The 23,505-nt window shown below is 52.2% G+C and overlaps 1 protein-coding gene across 8 annotated transcripts in view; it reads left to right on the top strand.

The window, feature by feature from the left end:
* The window catches only part of GRAMD1B (GRAM domain containing 1B), a 184,639-nt gene extending 162,066 nt beyond the window's left edge, over positions 1 to 22,573 (top strand). For all 8 annotated transcript variants that reach the window (XM_070473453.1, XM_070473452.1, XM_020904939.2 and 5 more), the window contains 10 exons: positions 1,101 to 1,290; positions 3,506 to 3,649; positions 4,627 to 4,745; positions 4,959 to 5,101; positions 7,210 to 7,313; positions 8,112 to 8,315; positions 9,566 to 9,656; positions 13,400 to 13,507; positions 13,771 to 13,888; positions 17,386 to 22,573. In XM_070473453.1, the coding sequence (XP_070329554.1) occupies positions 1,101 to 1,290; positions 3,506 to 3,649; positions 4,627 to 4,745; positions 4,959 to 5,101; positions 7,210 to 7,313; positions 8,112 to 8,315; positions 9,566 to 9,656; positions 13,400 to 13,507; positions 13,771 to 13,888; positions 17,386 to 17,475 (1,311 nt within the window). In that variant the 3' untranslated portion in view covers positions 17,476 to 22,573. The remainder of the gene's footprint in view (positions 1 to 1,100; positions 1,291 to 3,505; positions 3,650 to 4,626; positions 4,746 to 4,958; positions 5,102 to 7,209; positions 7,314 to 8,111; positions 8,316 to 9,565; positions 9,657 to 13,399; positions 13,508 to 13,770; positions 13,889 to 17,385) is intronic.
* The last annotated feature ends 932 nt before the right edge of the window (positions 22,574 to 23,505 follow it).

Raw genomic sequence — 23,505 nt, 5'->3', positions numbered from 1 at the left:
TGCGGCGGGTACCAGATTTTGTTTGGCTTCTGAGCAGATGAGAATCATTCCAAGTCCACTGTATAGCTTTGCCCTTGGTGGCCTGCCGTGATCAGCCCGCTGGTGGAGAACTATTCCAGGTCTTCTTTTCACTGCCTTGATCTAACGTCAAAGTCATGAGTACAGGACTGCACAACTGCTCTCTGCTCATTCATTCCATAAATCCTGATGGAGCCCCTGGTATGGACACTCAAGGTTACCTTCCTGCTTTGCTGACTTTGCAAAAGACAGCAATGTGGAAGAAGGAGTCTGTCCCTCTGGGACTTGGTAATGGAGCGAGTAGAAGCTGGATGAAGGAAGTGTCCGGGTCTGAGTTGACAGGTAGAAGAAAGGGTTCCCAGAAAAGGGAGCCTTGTGTTCTAGTGGTTTAGGAGTCAGACCACTTGGCCTTAGAATGAAAACATCCATTCGATGCCTAGTCTCCATTTTCTGTCTTTGAAGTTAACTTGTTTTTTTAAGTTATTGTGTCTGAGTTTTTTTGTTGTTTTTTTTTGCACTGGTCTTTGTTGCAGCCTACAGGCTCTGTAGTTGTGGCGTGTGAGCTCTCTCGTTTCAGCATGTGGGCTTAGTTGCTCCAAGGAGGCATGTGGTAGCTTAGTATCCTGACCAGGGATTGAACCCACATTCTCTGCACTAGAAGGCAGATTCTTAACACTGGCCCACCAGGAAAGTCCCTGAGGTTAACTTTAAAATGTAAAGAAGTGTACCTGTTCCCTCCCAGGGCTAAAGGGAGAATGAATCAAATAGTGCTTAAGAAGCCTTTTGAACCTCTCAGGAAATAGGGCAGTAGTGGAGACAGGCTCACATGGTGATGGGATGGTAGAGGCCTAGGCCCAGGAGAGGAGCTGGACTAAGGGATCTGCCTGTGCCCACATGTGGGGCTTGGGGTCAGGAGAAGGACAGGGCCTCTTGCTCGGTTCTGTCTCCCACAGCAGAACTGGGGAGAACCCTGTCCCCCACACCCCGGTTCCCAAGCATTCTGAACATGCAGGCCCCTGAGGCCAGCTCCTTGACTTCCCCCTGGCGAGGAAACCAGGCTGACTTCTCTGTCTCCACCCCAGTTTGACGGCCTGCCCCTGGAGGAGGAGGTGCTGGAGGGCGACGGGTCCCTGGAGAAGGAGCTCGCCATCGACAACATCATCGGGGAGAAGATTGAGATCATTGCGCCCGTGAACTCCCCTTCGCTGGACTTCAACGACAACGAGGACATCCCCACCGAGCTCAGTGACTCTTCGGACACCCACGACGAAGGTGGGCGTCCACAGTGGGGGCGGAGTGGCCCTCCCTCTCTCCAGACATTTTGAAGGCTTAACAGATGTTGCCATATTGGAGACGGGAGTCAGTCTGACTTTCTGCGGAAGGGTGGGTGGGTAACAGCTCTTTTTTAAAAAAGATACTCTTGTTATTAGCAAATATCCCTTTTTGGGGGTACTCACTATAGAATCCTTGTCATTTCATGTTTGTCTGTCTTTGCTCAGCGAGTAGTGGTTTATCCTGACCCTTTAGTCTTGTCACTGCACATGGACACTGGCTTCCCTGCAGCTCTGCCCATCAGTACTTTGCCACCAGCAAACTACCAGCCCTCTGCCCCTGGAAATTCGTCGTCGTTGTTTATTCACTAAGTCGTGTCCGACCAACAAAGAGATGGAGAAGCAGCAGCCGTGACCTAAGAGCTTGTTTTCCCAGAGACTAAGAATAGAAAGCGTCCAAACAGGAAGAGCTGATCAACCATAGGAGCTGACTGTGGGATTTGGTGGCAGCCTTGAAAAAAAACACTCTCAATGGAGAAAGTTAGTCACTCAGTCATGACCGACTCTTTTGCGACCCCGTGGACCGTAGCCCCCCAGGCTCCTCTGTCCGTGGGATTTCCCAGGCAAGAATACTGGGGTGGGTTGCCATTTCCTCCTCCAGGGGTTCTTCCGGACCCAGGGATCAAACCGGCACCTCCTGCATTGGCAGGCGGATTCTTTATTACCTGAACCACCAGGGAAGCCCCTGGAAAATAGTTAGGTTTTAATTGACACTTGCTTTGACTCCAGCATGAGGGTTTCGGACCTAGTCTGTTGCCGTCAGATAGACTGTGGAGATGGTGCTTCTCTGACATTTCTAAGTAGGTGGCTTCTTTCTTCCCTCCTGCCGAGGGTTTGCATCTCACCCTCACCCAGGAACACACTGCCTCTTACATTCCAGGGCGAGAGGCCAAATGCTCAGTGTTCATGAGTGTGGTTGACGAGCACTGTGAGTTGGTGGTGGGGTCTGACGTGAGGCTGCGCCAGCAATGCTCACTTATCCATCTGTGGACAGTCTCTCCTGTGAGTCACCTATAGTGGTATCTCACCTGTGGTTGGCTTGCCACTGCCGTCTAGGGCTGCACGGGTGGCCGCTGTGTGATGACAGGGGTGCCACCCTTGTAAACTAAGAAGTGAGTGTCCCTCCCAACTGTGCTCCACAGTCCTCATCCTGCACAGTCGTGGGCGTGGACCCTCCAGGATGCCCTGAATTTCTCAGGGTCACGGGATGCAAGAAATGTCAGCGTCCAGACTCCAGCCCTTTTGGGTCCCTCATTCAGGGCCTGTGCGGTGCTGAGGGCTCAGGAGGAGTGCTGAGGTTTGAGCAACTCTCCTGTGCTCTGAGGGGCTTCCTGCATGGCTCAGTGGTAAAGAATCCGCCTGCCTATGCAGGATACATGGGTTTGATCCCTAGGTCAGGAAGATCCCCTGGAAAAGGAAATGGCAACCCACTCCAATATTCTTGCCTGGGAAATCCCACGGGCAGAGGAGCCTGGCGGGCTATAGTCTATATCTACATGGGATTGCAGAGTCAGACATGACTGAGCATGCACACACCTGTACTCTGAAACTTTCTTCCTGTAGAAAATTAAATTTATTGGAGTCATGGGGATAGAGGCTGCTTTATGGAAGGAGAGCAGACCTCACACATCACAGATCTCCAACCTGTAGTCCAACATAGAAGCTTTTATATAAACAGACTCATCAGCATCCCTGGACACACCTGTGCCCTGGGCTGTGATGACTTTAGCTGTCATTTGTGGTTTAACTTACAGACAGTTGATAACTGATCCTCTGGGTTCCGACCAGCAGGCCCAGGGAGTAGTCATTTATTATATTTAAACTTTAGTCTAAAAGACCACTTTAATTTGGAAGGCTTGAAAGTGTAAGGGCAAATAGCAGATTCATGAGCTCTTTGTAAACGATGAGTGAATGGGATGCAACTAGAGTCCCATTGCACTAGTCCCATTGACATCCAGTGCGCACGCCAGCCAAGGAAGGAGGCTGATTGACACGAAGCCACAAACAGTGGAGCCAGGGCTCCCCCACCCCATCCGAGGCCTCCTTTGAGCCTTGGTGGCTATTCCCATATTAGCCACAGAGACATAAGTGCCCTGGGGGTGTCCCTGGGGTGTCCCTCATCTTCCCTGCCTACCCTCCTCATACTCTCTGTGCAGGGGAGGTCCAGGCCTTCTACGAGGACTTGAGTGGCCGGCAGTACGTGAACGAAGTCTTCAACTTCAGCGTGGACAAGCTCTATGACCTCCTGTTCACCGACTCACCCTTCCAGCGGGACTTCATGGAGCAGCGACGCTTCTCAGGTCCGTCCGCCTCCCCAGGCTGGTGCCCCCACCCCTTCCCTCTCAGCGCTGCTTTCCTCTCCTCCCCTCCCATGTGCCCTCCTTTTCCCGGCCACCTGATGGCCCAGGGTGCCCCCTCCCTGGCTGCACGCGGTTCTGGAGCTCCCCGGGGCCCTGCCAGCTGCTCCTCCCCACGCCACTGTGGCTGTACTTGTCCTCTGCACCCCGACCTTCAGTGTCAGACCCCAAAGGCTCGGCGGCAAACAGGAACCCCCAGGGCTCACCACCTAGCCGAGAGAAGCAGCTACCATGTCCTGGTTGGCACATGCCATCCACCAGGCATGTGACCCTGTATTGTCTCATTCAGTCCTCCAGCCTGCCCTGGTGCTGGTGGTGTGGTTGCCATGATACCAGGGAGGGGCCTGGAACTCAGACCCCTGTTACCTGCCCAAGATCATGCAGCTGAGAAGGGGCCCAGCCAGGACTCAAACCTCGGGCTCTCAGAGTGGCTGCTTGGCACCGGATGCTCCTTGCTCCTGCCCTGCCGCAGGCCCGGGGACCAGTAAGGCTGCTCAGCGTCCGAGCCTGCGGAGGAGCCCTTGGGCACCAGCGCAGCCCTCTGCCAGGAGGAGGGCGTGCCGAGGGCAATGGGAGGTCGCGCCTCAGAGGAGAGGGCTTCTTCCCAAGGATCCCAGGCCCCCATCACAGTAGCTCCAGTGTTGCTAGCACCCCCGTAGGTGGCCCCCAGGACCTCCTGCCCTAGCCCAGAACAATCCGCATTCCGGAGCCTGTGTAGGTCCTCGGCCAGTCTACAATGAGCCTCTTTCTGCTTGGACGCCCCCTCCTCTCTGCCTCCTCCCCCGGCCCTTTGACTTCCTTTGGGGGCTGCCAGTCGGCAACCAGTGCAGCCGAGAGAAGGTCACTGGAGGGAGACACTCAGAGGTGGGAACAGCAGGCCTTTTTCCCTCCCTCATCCCCCGGCTCCCCTCTCCCCTCAGATATCATCTTCCATCCGTGGAAGAAGGAGGAGAATGGAAACCAGAGCCGAGTGATCCTTTACACCATCACCCTTACCAACCCTCTGGCTCCCAAAACTGCCACCGTCAGGGAGACACAGGTGAGCTGAGGTCGGGCGGGGACGGCCTCTGTCCTGCTGTAAAGGATTCGGGAGAGAGACGTCAGGGTGAATGTCTGGGCACGAGTGATGTTCAGCCTCGGACCTGGGTCCCCGTTCAGATCAGGAGCAGGCTGGGGGCGGTCGTCGGGAAGGAGGGGTCTGTCCCGTCTTGCTCCTCTTCAGCCCTGGCCCCCCGCCCTTTCTCCCCCGTAGACCATGTACAAGGCGAGCCAGGAGAGCGAGTGCTACGTGATCGACGCCGAGGTCCTCACGCACGACGTGCCGTATCACGACTACTTCTACACCATCAACCGCTACACTCTCACCCGCGTGGCCCGCAACAAGAGTCGCCTCAGGTGCTGTCTCTGTGGGCGGGCGGGTTCAGAGCAAGCCCCTGGTGCACCTGGGGGACCCTGCATCAGACAGCACTGATGTGCTCCTGAGGAGGAGGGAGGCAGGTTGTGTTTGCTGTGAGCTCATTCTTTATTCTGTCTTTTCTCTGAATACTTCAAGACCCACCCATGCCCTTCCCCCAACCTGACAACTCATACTTCTCCACCACATGTTTCCTTCACCCCTCTGTGTATCTTTCTCTCTCTTTTGTTTTAAAATATTTATTTGGCTGCACCAGGCCTTAGTTGCATCATGCACCATCATTAGCTGTGGCAGGCAAGATCTTTTGTTAAATGCAACATGTGGGATCTAGTTCCCTGACCAGGGATCAAACCCGGGCCCCTGTACTGAGAGGGAAGAGTCTTGGCCACTGGGCCACCAGGGAAGTCTCTGTGTCTCTCTCTAGTAAAAGTGTCAGAACCACTGCTATTTAGTGGTTGTCTGCAGTTTATAAGTATTGTGTAGTTACTTGACCTCCATGAACTGGATTCTTCATAGTAACCCAAGGAGGTGAGTTTGTCCTCACTTTTCAGGTGAGAAAACTGAGGGTCATTACAAGATGAGTAACTTTTCGAAGAGTCAAAAGCACTGAAACCCAGGTCTTAGAGAAGTGAATCTCTGCCCTTCCTGTCCTGCTGAATGCTGGGCATAGTTTGAGTTTCCAGGCATCTTCCTGATGGGCAGCTATCCAGGCCAGCAGGAGCCCACCCATCACTCTATTCCCAGCACCCAGGATGGAGCCTGCACACAGCAGAGTTAGAAAGTGTTGATTGAATGATTAGTCCGATGCTGTTTATGGCTCTCTGGGGCTCTGTGATGTGCATTTCGAGGATGGAAAAACTTTAGACTCTGACATTTCAAGAAGCTTGTAGTTGGATTGAAAAGCCAAGACACACACCCATCTGAGAGTAACTGGGTCGTGTACCTGTATCTTAGACCAAAATCTTTTAAGGAGCAGAAATTCACTCTTGTCATTCAAATAGAATAGGAGTTTGGTAAAAGGCTGCAGGGGGGTCTTTGGGGAGTCAGGAAGATTAAATGAATGCCCACACCTCAGAAAAGGGTCTGAATCTTTCTCATCTTCTAATTAAAAAAAAAAATCCTTTTTGGCTTCTGTGAGAGCAGCCCCTCCCATTCCGCTCTTCTCTTTTCCCTCCCTCCCTCCTCCCTTCTCCCTCCCTTCTCTCCTTCCTTCCTTCTCCTTTTTTCCTCCCTCTCCCCCACCCTCTCCCTTCCTTCTCCTCCCTCTGGCCCCTCTCTCCCTCTGGCCCCTCTCTCCCTCTCCTGCAGGGTCTGTGTTCCTCACTTCCAGATTCCTTGGAGGGTCATCCACCTGGATGTCCTTTCTGCCCAGCTCCCTTAAAGGTAGCTGCTTGTCCAGCTAGACCCCCACAGAGCCCACCCTTAGTCCAGGAAGTGGTTGCTGGGAGTGGGGTGAGGGGCCACGGGCGTGCACACATCAGACTGGGGTGGGGTCCCTTCTTCTTCCTCGTGAGGGCAGAGCCGGCAGCCTTAGATGTGGGGAGTGTCGGCAGTAAGAGTGAACCTCAGGAGAGCAGAGCAGCGGCTGAGCAGGAGCAGGAGCTGATGCTGCAGGAGACCAGGCGGCAAGAGGCCCACGGGCAGAGCAGGAGCTGGCAGAGTGCTGGGGAGGTGGAAAGGCAGGAGGCAGGTGGCAGCCAATGAAACTCTTAAAGGTGGAAGCCATGAAGCCCAAGACTCTGCCTTGGGCCTGAAGTCTCTGGAGACAAGAGAGAAGGGCCCTGGGCCCTCCCAGGAGGAGGCCCCATGGCGTCACGGGCGAGCTCTGAGCTGGGAGTCAGGACCCTTCATGTTAATCTTTGGTCCGCTTACAAATTCTCAGACTCAGTTTTCCCATCCCTAAAATAAGGATAACCCCACTAGCTTCACCTGCCTCCCGGGATGCCCAGGGAAATCACATGATGTCCTGGATGCAAACCTGTAAAGGGCAGCGTGAGGCTGCTTTGACCTTAAACCCGAAGTTTCCTGTTCCCAGCAGAGGAGGGTCCACCCAGGAAGGGGCTGATCTTAGTTCTGGTTTGCTCCTCAGGGTCTCCACAGAGCTGCGCTATCGGAAACAGCCCTGGGGGCTGGTGAAAACGTTCATCGAGAAGAACTTCTGGAGTGGGCTAGAGGACTACTTCCGCCACCTGGGTGAGCACCTGCTGATGCTGCTGGGTGAACCGTCCCTCTGTCCCCGTTCAGGGAGTGGGAGGCGGGGGTGGGTGGAGGGTGCTTCACGGGGCCCCTGAGTCTGCCCAGAAATGGGTCCATGTATGTGAACATGTGCATGTTCAAGAGACTCTGACTGCAGCCTTTATGAGATTGTAATCGTGACATGTGGGCTTCCCTGGTGGCGCAGTGGTAAGGAATCCGCCTGCCAATGCAGGAGACATGGGTTCGATCCCTTGGTCAGGAAGATCCCCTGGAGGAGAAAATGACAAGCCACTTTGGTATTCTTGCCTGGGAAATCCCATGGACAAAGGAACCTGAAGGGCTGTGGTCTACGGGGTCACAAAAGAGTCGCACACAACTTAGCGACTAAACCACAATTGAAAGGATCCATGATACCCCCCCAGAATGAGCCTGAGATCTAGAAACACTGGTGGTAATACTGTTATGAGAAGGAAATAGCCATCTAAGGCATCCACTGGGAAATGTGACGCACCCCGAGTTGCATATGTGAGGGTGTGTTGGAAGCCTTTGCCTACACACTGTTGAGTGACCCAGAAGAGGGCTTTGGGCTGCACTGGGTCCCAAGAGAACTTTCTAGGGCTCAGGGGCATCCCTGAGGGACCCCCGCCTTCCAGGCAACACCCCAGAGTCCGGTATGGGAACATGGTACTTTTGGAGGACATTCAGCTAGGAGTGGACAGAGCTGCTCCGGAGGTCAGTATGTTAGGTTGGAGGCAAGGGCACGTGGCCTCTTACGTGGTCTTTTGACCCCGACAGAGAGTGAGCTGACCAAGACAGAGAGCGCCTACCTGGCGGAGATGCACAGACAGTCTCCCAAAGAGAAGGCCAGCAAGCCCCCCACGGTGCGGAGGAGAAAACGGCCCCATGCCCACCTGCGGGTGCCGCATCTGGAGGAGGTGATGAGTCCCGTCACCACGCCCACTGATGAGGACGTGGGCCACAGGATCAAACACGTGGCCGGTGCGTGCCAGGTGGGGGCAGCGGTGGGCGTCTCGGGGCTGTGGGCAGAGCTCCCTGCCTGTACCAGGCACACGTGCACACTCACCTTGCAACCTGGGATGGACTGGGTATGCCTGGCTCACGACTCATGAAGTCTGAGGCTCTGGATACTGTACTGCAGTGGTCTTCAACCTTTTTGATACCAGGGACCGGTTTCATGGAAGACAATTTTTCCATGGACTGGGGTGGAGGGTGGAGTGGTTTCAGAATGATTCAAGCTCATTACATTTATTGTGCACTTTATTCCTACTGTTATTACATCAGCTCCATCTCAGATTATCAGGCATTAGATCTCAGAGGTTGGGGACCCCTGCTCTGCTATTTCCTTTTGCCCTTAAGCTCCCCAGCCCCTCCTGTACCCCCGTACATGCTCTGTTGAACAAAAGTGTCTTTGAGTTTTTGCTTCCATGTTCCCTGAGCTCCATGGCTCCCTGAATGAGCTTGAGCCTGAAGCTTCCAAGTTCTCAGGAAAGGCTCCGGGAGAAGCTGAAGCTCAGACCCCAGTGTTACCTCGTAACACAAAGGCCTGGGGGTCCAAGGTGGCCCCCTCCTGGTTACCTCATAACACAAAGGTCTGGGGGTCCAAGGTGGCCTCCTCCTCCCAAGGTGTCTCCCTCCTCCCATGGAGCTGTTCACACCCTCCTGTCTTTGCTCAGTCATGGAAACCTGCAGCGGGGGTTTTTCAGACTATGCTCTGCTCCCCCCTCCCTGGATATTGGGGTGTTGATCAGAGCTGGTTGGGGCAGGAGAAGAGGCAGGGGAAGGAGGAGGGTGTCAGCCTTCCGTGTCCCTCGACCGGCTTCAGCTGGAACACTCCCATCTTATTTGTGTGTTTTACATACAGGACTTCTGACTAACTTCTCATTTGAATAAACTGACCCTCAGCATTCACGTGACTTTCTCAGCATCACGTGGCCGGTTAGGAATAAAGCCAGCGCTGAAAGCTGCCTCTGGCCCAGCCCAGTGCTGCTTGCCTTCCACGGCTGCAGGTCTCTTTGTCCTGCATCTGCAGGTCCCAGCTACAGGAGTCGGGTGGTTTTCTCAGCCATTCAGTCACTTCCCTTCTAGTTTCAGAGGGCTGAGGGCTGTCCACGAAGCACATGGTTTCCGAGACAGCAGCATCATGGACAGCTTTGTGCAGGACCGGCCTCGTGTCTGCTGGCGGCGGGCTCGCGGGCCACGTGCTGACGGCCTCTTCCTTCTCCCCATAGGTTCCACGCAGACGCGGCACATCCCCGAGGACAGCCCCAACGGTTTCCACCTGCAGAGCGTGTCCAAGCTGCTGCTGGTTATCAGCTGTGTGTAAGGGACTCCAGCTCTCCCCCAGTCCTGCCCCCACCCCTTCCTTTCTCGCCTGCCGCCTCCTCCCCATCTGTCGTCCTCAGGCGTTCAAACACCCTCGCTGCTGCCCTGGTTTTTGCCTTCGCCTCTGGTCTCTCTCCAGATCGGTTGCTCTGTCTGTCACTTCTTGCCTCTTTGCTGCTTTTCTCTGTATTATTCGGTGCTTACTGTGTGCTAGGCCTTCAGGACTCAGAAGAAAATGCTGCTTACAGCATCCATGACAGGAACTCAATTTCAAGTGGGTCAGACGGGCAGGAATTGATGCTTACTGCAGTGCTGGATAAATGCTAATACAGAGATGCTACAGACATTTTAGGAGCCCATTCTTTTGTTTGTGATAGGTGTTCTGAGTGTCTGCTCTGTGCTAGGCGTTGGGAGTGTACACTTACGGGCCCAGCCTTTGACTGGGCGGCCAGACACAATCGATGCCCGGAGTCCAGGAGAAGTGCATGCTTATTTTATTGTAAGCAATGTATAATCATTGCCATAAGCTATAAAACTGTGGACTCAGTAACTTGCACAGGAAGTTTGTTGAGAGAAATGAGGCTGTGAGGTGGGAGGGCTTCCCTGGGGGCTCAGATGGTAAAGAATCTGCCTGCAGTGCAGGAGACCTGGGTTTGATCCCTGGGTAGGGAAGATCCCCTGGAGAAGGGAATGGCTACCCATTCCTGGGAGATCCCATGGACAGAGGAGCCTGGCAGTTACAGTCCATGGGATCACAAAGAGTCGGACATGACTGAGTAACTAACTCACAAAGTGGGGGGACACAGCGCTCTGAAGTGTCAGCCCAGAGCCTGCTCTGAGGACTTTCGTCCGCCTTGGGCAGGAGCAGCTCAGGCTGCTGCGTGCCGACCGCTCCTCCGCATGGTTGGGCCACTGCCTGGCAGCCTGGCCCTTCCTGCTGGGGGATGTGGGGGCACGGCGGAGGGAGCTGGGGACTCGGGAGCTGCCCAGATGCCGGCCTCTCAGGTGTGCGCCGGGCACTAGGCCGTCTGCAGCCCTGTCCTGCTTTGTGACGCCCACCCCACGCCCCAGCCTTCATGCCTTCACTGAGGCGTTTTCAGAAACACAGAAGCAGGCACACAGCTCTGCCCACCAGGAAACTCGGAAAGAAGCCCTGGACTGACATGGCTGGATTTGCACTTTCAAAAAAATCACCCTGGTGGCAGCATTGTGTATAGAATAGACAAGAACAGATGGGAGGCGGGGAGGCCAGTGGAGTAGATGGCAGTGATCTCAGCGGGAGGGGCTGGTCGGGCTGAGATGAGGGCCCGGGGGCTGAGAGGGCCCAGAGGTTAAGGCTTGTGCCACCTGGTTATGTAGCGAAGCATGAGGACTTTCGGGTCCACATGCCCGTGAGGGTTGTGTCGTGGACAGAAACCTGGAACTTAGTGAAAAGATGTTGCGGAAGGTGCTATCAGTCCCGTGTTTCTGAGGTTGTCCAAATGGACGTGACAGATAAATAGTTGTCAGTGTGGACCTGGAGCCTAGAGGGGGAGTTTAGGCTGCAGTTGCTGGTTCATTTGTCAGTAGCATCAAAGCCATGGTGTGCACGAGACCATCATGGCGGAGAGTACGGAGTGTGAGAGGGGAAATGGGCTGAGGACAGACCTAGGGACCAGGTAGCAAGGGGGGCCCTGTGAGTGTCAGGAGCGGGGCTCTCTTGTTTACCATACCTAAATATGTAACATAAAAATAGATGCAAGTCTTCTGACTATGACTATGGCATAAGCAGCCCACATACTTTTACAAAAGTAAATACAAAGACAACTGTAAGACCAGTAAAAATCCACATTCAGCAGCAGCATTTTGATGTCGTTCCTACCACTATTAAAACTGAATCTCTGATGTTGGGTTTGCTTAACAGAAAACTCTAACCTTGGGTTAGCTATCTTGCAGCTCCTTCTGTGTTTTGCTGTAAGTAGAGAAGATCAGGTGGCCTGAGTAAATTGTATAGTGTATTACGTCACATTGGAGCGCTGATAGTTTAGGATATTCACACCTCATCTTTCAACCCTAGAGCGTCCAGGCAGTGGGTCTGCTCCCAGCGTGCAAGTGGAAACTTCGAGAATAGTGCAGGGTGTCTGTCTAAGTGGCCCACACCACCGTAAGCCTGCCCTATGGCCATCCAGCCCTCGCATCTTTTCTCTGTTTAGACCACCCTCAGGCCTTCACTTGAGCCACATCGAGGGGTGTCCCTTGGCCTCCGCTGAGCACAGACAAGACTGTAAGCACAATCCCAAATGCAGGTGCTAAAGTGGTTGTAGGACACCTTGAAGAGGTGGCTTTCAGAAGATCCAGATGTCTGGTGCAATTAAAGGTGGTATCACTGAGATGCAGTACATCACTTAGAAGTCCTTGTTGGAGAGCTCAGAGAGCCCCAAGAACACAGCTGAGTATCCCCAGGGATTTGTAGCCGCCCCTTTAAGGAAGTCAGCCTTCTAGAGTGCTGGAAGCCAGGGTGAGAAACACAGAAACACATGCCACCTGTACCACACATTTTGAAAGATCAGAGACGTGGCATAGATTTTCTTTTCTTTGTTGGTCTTTTTTCCATCTATTTATCTTCCCATTTTTTTCATTCCTTTTCCTGTGTGTCTGGACCTCCTCCTTTAATGAAAGTAACCACACCCCTTGTGAGGGGTTTCACATACATCCCTTCCATGGGGGGCTTCACGTACACCCACTCTGTGCTCAGAGTCACCCCAGTAGAGTGGGTATTATTGGGAAGCTTGATGGGAAGTTAAGAGGCCTCAAAGCCAGGAGCTAGGCTTTGTGCCCAGTTCTGCGTGTCTACGTCCTATCTGTCCCAGAGTCTTCATCTCTCTATCCCGTGAAGCTTGAGGCCACTGAGGCCTAGAGGAGAGAATTCTCAGGCCCTCGGTGACTCTCCATTTTCCCACTGGGTCCGACCCCTGGTTATCCTCCTAGCTCCCTGTCTCCTCATAGCTCCGGCCTATCCCTGGGAAGCCTCAGCTGGTCCCCATGCCCCCGATGGGGCTCTGGCAGATGCACAGAGGAGCTGGGAGGTGTTGGGAGTCAGAGCTGGGAACCCCCCTGAAATTCCTCCCGGGGTTCGGGTTGGTAGGAGGAAACTTGTCTCAATTGATCTCCCTTGAAATACCAAGGGTCCACTTAGAGCTGCCCCCATCCCTTCCTCGCTCACTGTCCTCATCTGCTGTTTCCTCTGCTCCTGGTGTTTCTTTCTCACTGTCTCTCTGGCTCAAATTAAGCACAGCCTCCCCTTCCCCACACTCGTCTTATTTCTAACCTCTGCCTCCCCCCCTTTTCTTCCTTGCTCCCATTAGGATCTGTTTCAGGTATTGACTCTCTGATCGCTTCTTTCATCATCTCTTTTCCTCTTCATCCTCCTCTCTTCCCCCAGTACCCACTTCTGGGTGATTGTGTGTTCTCCTTCTGAGGCCTTCACCCCCACACCCCTCCACGTCCTCCTGCTGTGCCCCGGCCCCTCCAGGCGAGAGTGCGTGTCTCTCTCTGTCTGTCTCTGCCCCTTGCTGCATTCCTCCCTGCACCTCCCCCAGCTCACTTACTCACTCACTGCGATGCTTCAGGTGACCCAGTGGTCAAGGACGGTGGCCTTTGGGGTGGGGTGCATCCCTGCCTCTGAGAGGGAGGGGGCCCGCCTGGACTCCACCTCATGGCTGCTGTTTCCACCCCCCGCCCCCTCTCCCAATCTCCTCCAGTCTGGTGCTGCTGGTCATCCTCAACATGATGCTCTTCTACAAACTCTGGATGCTGGAGTACACCACCCAGACCCTCACTGCCTGGCAGGGTCTCCGGCTCCAAGAAAGGTAACCCCAGCCTCTTCCCTTGCTCCCCTCCATGTCTCAGCTCCTGCCTTTCAGTCTCTGGGACGGCCCTGCTGCCCTCGCTGGGGGTTGGGTAACCCTTGGGAGTGAGTCCATGGCTGAGCTCTGGCAGTTGTCCCTGTCGTTTAGTCTGTTTCTGATTTGGGGCACAGGAGACCCTGTGCAGGACAGAGTGCTCTGATGTGGGGTCTGGGCTCACAGGACATAACTCCAGCTGGTGGGGTACCCCTTCTCCTACCCCACAGGTTACCCCAGTCCCAGACAGAGTGGGCCCAGCTCTTAGAGTCCCAGCAAAAGTACCACGATACGGAGCTCCAGAAATGGAGGGAGATCATCAAATCCTCGGTGATGCTTCTTGACCAGGTGAGACGCCCCTACCTGCCCTCCTTGCCCCGGTTGCTAGACGTGGACCATCTTCCCTGCGCTCTGAGAGGAGCACTGTCTCCATCCCCCAGACCTTCTCCTCCATCCGTTCTTCTCCAGGCCAGCCATGGTTCTTGTTTTAGAGCCATCCTTGAGTGCATGGTTGGAAACACCTGGGTTCCCCAAAGTTACATCAGTGAAATAACACAGTGGATTTGCAAGAAGAAAAAACTATAGGTTAGATGGAAGGAAAACTATTTTTTTTTCTTGCTAAGCCATAGCCATCTGACAGGCATTTAAAGAGATAGCTCCCTTTTTACAGAGATTTATCTTCCCAGAGGGCATGTCTTTCTAGTCCTTTGGATGTGTTCTATTCATCCTTCACCACCTACTGCCCTCAAAACAGACACAACACACAGCATTCAGGACATGGCTTTTCCTCTGAGGTTGTTCTGAGAGCCTCCTGCTGTCTGAAAATTAGATGCATCTATTTAAGAAAGTCCTCCTAGGGTGAAATCAATAACTTCATTTTATCAGACAGAGGTGGAATCCTACCCTTGCCACTAACTAGTTTTTTTACCTTAAGCAAAGGATTTAGTAACAGTGACCTTCCATTTCTTCATCTATAAAATGGAAATTGTAATCGTTGCTTCATGAAATTGCTGTCACATTTGCTCTGATGCCACATAGGCACTCATTAATATTAAATTTTCTGTCTCCTTCGTGGTTTGGTCTCTTAGTTCTCAGTTAAGGAGAGAGAATTTTAATTCAACTACCAGGATCCAGTTTAATGGGTTTAGCTTGTGCTCAGTTGTGTCTGACTCTTTGTGTCCCCATGGACTGTAGCCCACCAGGCTCCTCTGTCCATGGAATTTTCCAGGCAAGAATGCTGGAGTGGGTTGCCACTTCATTCTCCAGAGGATCTTCCCAATCTGGAGACTGAACCCGAGTCTTCTGCATCTCCTGGATTGGCAGGCAGATTCTTTACCACTGCGTCACCTGGGAAACCCCAGTGGGTTTTAAGTGTCACGTATCAGAGCACTGGAGCCATGTTTAAGGAGGGCATTTTTTAATCAAAAGAGGGTAGACAGCATAGCAAGGAGTCTGGAACTCTGGCGCATCAGGAAGATTGATAGAATTAAAGATGTGCTCAGGAGCAGGGAAGACTGGGTGGGTGAGCAGAAGAGAACAGTCTTCAGAAGTTGGGGTCAAACAGCTAGAAGGGTTAGACTGCTTGTGAGCCTCCAGGGGACTGAACTAGGGCCAGAAGTTACAGGGTATCGAATTTTTGAGTCATCAATTAGAAGCAGACTCCTTATGGTTAGAGTCCGGAAATGGAATGGGCTGCTTCGAAGGACTGCGGTTCCGTCTCTGAAAGTTGCTCCCAGGGTGATGAGGTGATGCATGGGGTGAGGGACTTAGGAATTAAAGGGGTGGGGGCAGTCACTGGATTACCTGATCCTCTTCTAGCCGTGGAATCCTGTTCAGGGCAGGTCTCCTTCAGGAGGAGCTTGGGGCCGTCAGATCTATAGCCTGGTAGACTCGACTCTGTGGGCTTCCCTGGTGGCGCTAGTGGTAAAGAACCCGCCTTCCAGTGCAGGAGACACGAGAGATGCAGGTTCAGTCCCTGGGTCAGGAAGATCCCCTGGAGGAGGAAATGGCAACCCACTCTACTATTCTTGCCTGGAGAATCCCATGGACAGAGGAGGTTGGAGGGCTGCCATCCATGGGGTTGCAGAGTGGGACATGACTGAGCGACTTAGTATGTGTGCAGACTCGACTCTACAACCATTAAGGTTGATGTTTTGGAACTTCCCTGGAGGTTCAGTGGTTAAGGCTTCACCTTCAAATGCAGAGGCTATGGGTTTCATTTCTGGTCAAGGAATTAAGATCCCATGTGCCTTGCAGGCAAAAATCCAAAACATAGAACAGAAGCAATATTGTAACGAACTCAATAAAGACTTTAAAAATGGTCCACATCAAAAAATCTTTTAAAAAAAAATCAATGTCTTGTTCTGTTCCCCTCTTTTTTTTTTTTCCTTTTTTTTAGCCACTCTTTGTGGCTTGCAGGATCTTAGTTCCCCAGCCAGGGACTGAACTCAGGTCCTGGCAGTGATAGCACCAAATCCTAACCACTGGACTGCCAGGGAATTCCCAACATTCCATTCCCTTTAAAAGAACATTAAGGAGCCCCTCATCCCTACTGAGCAGAGGATACAGGAGAACTAAAGAGAAGAAAGTGGTGGATTAAGCAGAGAAATCAGAGGTTCTCAAAATCCTTAACTATTTACCCATGAAATGTTCTCTGTCCTGGGCTGTAACAAAGCAACTTCTCCAGAGCCAGGGCTGAAACATGTTGTATTGTGGTGGACCTCATTTTAGGGTCCTCTAGCTGGAAGTGCCCCATGTAGACTCCATCCCATGATGTGGGATGAGTGTGTTTCTTACAGGAGGTTAAGAAATTCAGTTGGGATTTATGGGTACAGCTAGGAGCCTCCTCAGCTCCCTGCTTAGCACCCGTGGTGAATAAAAGAAGGATAGGACAGTGTAGTCTCAACACGCCTGAAACAAAGACATTAAAGATGACTACAGTGCAGAACCCTAGGGAGTGGTACATGAAAGGCCAGGAGAGAGAGATGGCTGTGAGCCAGAGAGAGTTTGGGTTTGTTCTGGGCCTTCACGGTAGTTGGGTGAGGGACCTCGCTCGTGGCCCAATGGTTAAGACTCTTCCTTTCAGTGCAGGGGGTACAGGGTTTGATCTCCGGTCGGAGAGGTAAGATCCCGCATGCCTCATGGCACAGAAACCAAGAAAAAAAAAAAAAGCAGTGTATTTTTTTAAATATTTACTTTTATTTGTTTAATTATTTGGCCGTGCTGGGTCTTAGTTGGGGCATGCGGGATCTAGTTCCCTGACCAGGGATTGAACCCAGGCTCCCTGCATGGGGAGTGCAGAGTCTTAGCTACTGGACAACCAGGGAAGTCCCCAGAAGCAATATTGTAACAAATTCAGTAAAGACTTTAAAAGTGGTCCATATCCAAAAAAAAAAAAACTTTATTAAAAAAATAGTAGATGCATACGATTGATGGGCAAGAAAGAAGTATCTGAACTGGGGTGGACAGTGTGGCAACTGTTCAGGGATCAGCAGGAAGCCAAGCTGAGTGAGGAGAAGACCGAGCCAGTGGCCTTGTATGCAGGTCCCATTAGCAATGGAAACTTTGAGAGAATTCTTAATTCAGAGCAAGGAGGACCATGGGGAAGTGGGGGTCTCAATGACACAGCGACCCTTACCCTGGGGGTGCCCAGTGCTATTAATAGATCAGCTGTCCCCCTTTGCCCTGAGACTGTGTCCCTGGAGAACCTCCCTGTTTTAGGAGCCTACCCCCTTCAGCTCCCTGGCGTGGGGACCTCCCATGCTCAGGCGCGGTGGGTGCTGCTGGATGGAGAAGCCCAGTTGAGGGCACAAACCCGGGCTGGGGTGCACTTCCTTGTCTTACAGATGAAGGACTCACTCATCAATCTTCAGAATGGCATCAGGTCCCGAGACTACATGTCAGAAAGCGAGGAGAAGAGGAACCGGTACCACTGACAAGGCAGGAGCTGGGGTGGCTGCAGGAGGCCTGTGCAATACGTGTACAGAGACCATATAAATATATATATAAATATATATATATATACAGATATAAATATATATATTATATACAGATTTTAAAAAGAGCTAATGCCTATGTACCAGGGAGAAGGAGCAGGGCCACCCCCTGCGCTGGCCGGCGGAGCGCCGAGGAGGGCAGGGACCGCCTCTCAGCACCGACCTCCCCCGACCCTCCTGCTCCCCATCCTGTCGTCCCCACCCTTTCCCTTGCTGACCAGTCTCGGCTCTGAGAAGGGAGATGTCGAGCCAAAGTTGTGCCTGTGAAGACCCTGGGGTCGCGAGAAGAGGTCTCAAGGGGGGCATTGCTTAAGGTGCTTCGTTCCTGAATCCCCTTTTGGTTTGTTTCCAAAATAGAAGAGAATCTTTTCTTCCCTACCCCGCGCTTCCCCCAAGGTGTTCTCTTGGGCATGAGGAAGCGTCCAGGGCAGGAGCCCCATCTAAGCTCCACCATACAAGGCTGCCCCATGTGCGTGGACTGCACACCACGAGTCTGGTGGAGGGGTCCCACAGGCTGGCTGGGCAGGCGTCTCTGAAGGGTTTGGGCTTTGTGGCTGCAGGCTCCTAAGGGCTGGTGTTCTGACGAAGGGCATCCTCTTCCATTACCCCTGCCCCTTCCTCTAACCTGCGTGGGGTGTGGACCCAATAAGGGTGGGGGTTTCTTCCTTTCCCACCCCACCCCCTTCTCTCTGGTCTTTTCCCAGGCTGGATCTGGGTGAAGTGTCACTTTTTAGTGCCTAAAGCCCTATTTTTCCTCTGTGCCCTAAGAGCACATTGTTTATTAGTCAGGGTGGAGCGTTTTTGATCTTGTTAAACTTCTCTTTTAGTGATTGTAAGCAAGTCAGGTCTGTGGCTCTAACCCCTTCCCTTTGAGCTGTCATTTGATTTCTAGGGTGAATCAGGGTGTTCTAGGACCTCCAGGGTTTGAGAGGGTGAATGTATTAGCCACAGACGGATTGGAGGGTCTAACCACAGAGCTCCTCTGAGTAGTGAGCACCAACATCCACACACTTTCTGGCTGCCAGCATCATTTCCTCTCAGTGAGGAACCAACTTAGTCAAGGGAGTCTACTACCTGAGATACTTTGCCTCTGAAAGAAGACCTAAGCCTTGGAGGGAATGAATTTGGCCTTGGTACATGGGTTTGGGCAGGAAAAAGCCAATTGAGTCTGCCCCACTGTGGGCCCTTCCAGACCCTGTTTCTCAGAGCTAGGAGTGGAAGTTCTAGCAGGAGGAGCAAAACCTTCGCTGGCCTCTGGCCCCAGAGAGGTATGAGATTCCTAAGGAGCAGGAGGAAGGCCATGGGTTAGGAAAGTGAGTCGTCCGGGGCCTGTGGGGGCTGGCTTACAGAGCCCGTGATTCATCTGACCTCATGGGGCCCTGCTGCAGATGCTTAGCATCCTTCACACTGACCGCTGTTTCTTCCTGTGATGACCCAAGGAATCCTGCCAGCCCCGGGCAGAGCTTGTAGAGATTCTTGATCAGGAAAGGATTATACCAATTTGGCAAGGAGAGCTCTTCCAGATTTCTTGTTCTAGCGGACCTCTTTAATGGAACAGGCAGAGGGAAGGGAGAGTTGATCACTCACCTAGCCAAAAAGAAGAGCTATGTTATATTCTCTTGGACTGGCCTGAGCATCCCACTTTGGCAATTAAAAAGAATTTTTAACTTTTCATTCTGTCTGAAAAAGAGGTTCTTGTTATTGCCCTAAGGGTAGGAAGAGAAGACCAAAAGATGCTGCAACCAGATAGGGTGAGAAGGTTCCATGAGGGTCATCTGGAATTGATAGCCCTCGTTTAGAAAAGAAGATATGAGGAAATGGAGTTGCATGGAATCCTTGTGAAGGGTGCATGTGCCCACAGGCCAGCAGGTCAAGATCAGCCCTGACCAGGTCCTTGAATGGGAGACCCTGATGAGCATTAAGGCTTATGGGACCCAAGCCAAAGGAGAAGGAAGAGTGCAGGTTGCTAGGAACTTTCTTGTTGGAGTAGCTAGAAGTCAAAAGTATTCTCAGAAACTTTTGAAAGGACAAAAGGTAAATTCTCTAATTTATTCCATGCATATTTATTTATTTAAATTATTCAGTTATTAAAAGTAGTGTGTTGGGACCTTCAGGGTGACTTTAAAAGGGCTATTTGCTGGCAATAAAGTGGTGGAAGTAGGCCTGACTCTGCAGGATTGTTTTACTTTGGCTTCATCTCACAGGCCCCTCTCGGGCAGAAGCAGTGACAGGGAACTGTGCAAGGAACCCTCTGGATTTCTGGGGATTTGCACAGGAGACAGTGTGTACCCATGGGAAGCGTCTCTTAACTTGCCTCATTTCTAAGAATCTTGGATCACTTATGGGCATTTTCTCAAACCAGGAGAAAACCAACACCTCTGTTCACTCCCAGACAAAAGCTGTTCGCTTTTACTCAGTAACCTGTCAAAGAGAAGGGACCTCACCCTTGCAGATCAGTTTGGGAGTGAAACACATAAATGACATGGTAACTCATGGCTGGCAGCCTGCCTTGTAAGGGAGCATTAAAACTGCCATTTCTTATGTTATTTCTCCCCGCCAGGGCTTTTTTTTCTTTCTTCTACATAAGAACTCAGTCTTAGAGGAGTTTTTCTGCATCATGTGGTGAGACATTTGAGAGTTTGCACTTTCTGCAAAAGGTTTTGCAGTTTCTAGGCAGGTGAGAATAGTAAGGTTTGCAGTCCACTCCCACAGACTGGGGGGGAATTGACAAGACTGGTGTTGGCGAGGCCAGCCATGTCTGTGACTCTCTCCTGCCCCGTCCCCATCTTAGGGCAAAGGGGTAACGTTGCAGGATAGTAAGATTAGCAGTTTGGAGCTCTCGGTAACAGCACTGGTCTGAGAGGGTCGGGAGACCTGGCCTGAGTCCTGGTCCTGCCATTGGACAAGTCACACACACACACACACTCACACCCGCCCTCTGCGCTTCAGGGCTTGATCTAGACTGTCCTAAGGTCAGCTCTAGCTTTCACCTGGTCTCGGAGGTGGCTGGGTCAGAGCCTGGCCAGTCTGGGCTTTCTCAAACTTGGACGGCCCCCTGCCAAGAGAGGATGGGCCTTCTGGACAAGAGCTTCTCTGGTGTTTAGATGAGTCATAGGGTAGTGTCTGAGTTCCCGGGAAATCCAGGGTAGTAAAACTTTATTCTAAGGGCTAAGAGGACTAGGGAGGTCCAATGAATGGGTGGGAGAGGGAGAGGAGAAAGAGAGATCAAGCTTGCTGTGTTGTTCAGTGTTAACCTGGGAGGGTGTTTCTTCCTCTGTCGGCCTAGTCTTAGTTTTGGAGGGTTGCTTTCTTTGAACTTTTCTAAGCTGGGAAGAGGAGGAGGGTGGCAAGAAGGACACCATCTTGGACTAACCTTGTCTTCCATCCCTGAAGCCTTTCATCTGTCCGTCCTTCCTTCTCTTTGCTAGAGCAAAAGGTGGGGAGAAGTTGTTCCTGATTTGACCACCTCTCTTTTGTCTCCAACCTCATTGGGGTTTGGATTAGGTATGGAGCTTTGGCTAAAGTAAGGAGTTGCCTTAGAACACAGACACTAAGAACCTAGGATTACCAGGAAGGCGGAGGACCAAGAAACCTAGAGCAATGCTTTGAGAGAAGTGGATTCTCTTCATTGCCGTGTCCATGACACAAGCTTGACCGTGTCCATAAGTTTGCAGGCATCATCTCTAGGGTGAAATCTTAGAGGCCGGATTAGGGGAAGGATCTTTCTGGACTGTGTGGTCTCAGTAGGATCTTTCCTGTGCCCTCTATGCTTCATCTTTAGCTCTGCAGAGCGGCCAAGGCCAGCCCATCCTCCCAGGGACCCCAGGAGAACTAGCGCTCTCCTCTCTCCCCTCAGGTGGCAGGGCGTCCCCTGACTGCACCTGCCCACTCCACTAGGAAGCTTGAGAACCTCTCTTCCTGACCCTCTCCTCCTCCAACCTTCGTCTCTAGGCAGTGGGACAATCACCCCATCCACCACTTGCATCCTCTGCCCTCATCCCCCAACTTCCAGCAGGGCTGGCCGCACTCCCCTCCACCTCTAGTTTTCTTCCAGAAGATGCGATTTTGGGTCCGGGAGGAGCATTTTTCTGGAAGGCCATCTTTTCACGCCCCTGCTTTCCTGACGTGGAGCAGGAACTTGCACACGGTGTAGAGAGCTCCCCCTGCACCTCTCTGCCCACCTCGTTACCTCACTCCTGCTCCAGCCATGGCTGTGACGGGCCCAGCCAGCTCCCAGTTCCGATGTTCTGTGCGAAGCTCAGGGGTCTTGGGCATTGTTTTCTGTTGTGACTTGAGGCCCTCAGCAGGCCTGGGAGCCCGGATTGGAGCCTTGGCTGCTGGCGAGAAGCACCTTGCCTGCCAGGAGGAGTTTGATGCCGGACGACATACCCGACATGTGAAGGCGTAAAGGACGTTTTCACCTCTGCCCCTCGGCCCTGCCTGCTTCTCTCAACACGAGGAGATGCTGCAGAAGCAGAACGGGGGCCTCTGCTCCAGGCGGGAACAGCTGACTCCGTCTGCGGAGCAGGCCCTAGGCTGGGGTGCCATGCGCCGAGATTGCTGAATAAAAGCAGCCATCATTGCCAACAACAGTGTGTGGCTCCCACATTGCTCTGTCCTGCACTCTAGGGCCAGACCACTCTCTGCATGGACCATATCATCTTCCCAAACCCATGGTGCTTTCCCCCGACTCAACCTGGACTCCAAGGTGGGGAGGGATGGGTCAGAGGCCACTGCGGCCCCTGGATAATCCTGACCTGGGGTGGAGTGGGGTGAGGCAGAGGGAGCAGCCAGTCCCCAACACCTGCACTGGGCCATACAAGGGAAGGAATGCAGGTTGATTGCAGTCGAGTTGTCTGGCCATCTGCATTTGGATCTGTAACTGTACTTTGCCTGGCGCTGTGCGCAAGGTCTGAAAACTTACTGCTAGTACCTAGAAACATTCAAGGCTTCCCGGTCCAATCTTAATGTAAAGTAGCTAGAGCCATGGAAGTACAGTATGAATTAAAAAAAAAAATACTGAACTACAAATCATAAATGGTGTGTGTGTTCATTGCTTGATTCATCAGTGCTCGTTGTCCCAGATGTTTTTGGTCTTCCCAGGTCTCACCGCAAGCCTGGAAGGCATCTGTTTGCAGACAAGCTCAGACAGGGGCTCCCAGCCTCTGGGATCTAATGCTTGATGATCTGAGGTGGAGCTAATGTAATAATAATAGATATAAAGTGCACACTAAATGTAATGCACTTGAGTCATCCTGAAACCATCCCCACCCGGTCCATGGAAGAATTGTCTTCAATGAAACGGATCCCTGGTGCCAAAAAGGTTGGGGACCACTTCACTCAGACACAGGTGCACTGCCAGCCACTCAACATCTAAGACCTCCTTCCAAGGGGAGGGTGGCAGCCTCATGAAGTGGAATGGAGAAGAAGTCTGGGAATGAGATCTGAGTCCAGATTGAAGCATCACTATTTATCAGGCTTGTTCTTGGGCCCCAACCATTGCTCCAAGTCTAAGTTTATTCTAGAGATAATATAAAATACATTGGTGTATATGTATGTGTGTTTCTTGGTATAGTGGCTAGTACTTTACTAAGATAATTTGATATTGATTTCATTATCAATCAGTACTATTGTTATTACAGAAGCATATGATAGACTGTGAATACCAATGACAATTTCTTGTGTAACTTCTCCCTTTGGGGGCCTTGGCTCTTCTAGGAAGATGGACAGCTTTACTTTATTTCTTTATGTTAGATAACCTGGTAAGGGGGGGGGTCCTTTTACTAGGTCTTCCTTTCTGGGAACCCCTCCACCACCTGGCAGGAAACGTGCGTGATGTCATTCAGGTGAAAACACAGAGACTCTTGAATTCCTGTGTATTTGGGTAGATAAGGAAGGAAGGGAGATGGGGAGATGATGCGTTTAACTCTAGACTATTAGATGTATTTTTCATTCTCTGGGCTTGTATCC

This window comes from Odocoileus virginianus, chromosome 10 (genome assembly GCF_023699985.2).
Source record: "Odocoileus virginianus isolate 20LAN1187 ecotype Illinois chromosome 10, Ovbor_1.2, whole genome shotgun sequence".
NCBI lineage: Eukaryota > Metazoa > Chordata > Mammalia > Artiodactyla > Cervidae > Odocoileus > Odocoileus virginianus.
This window is presented reverse-complemented; position numbering and strand designations above follow the sequence as displayed.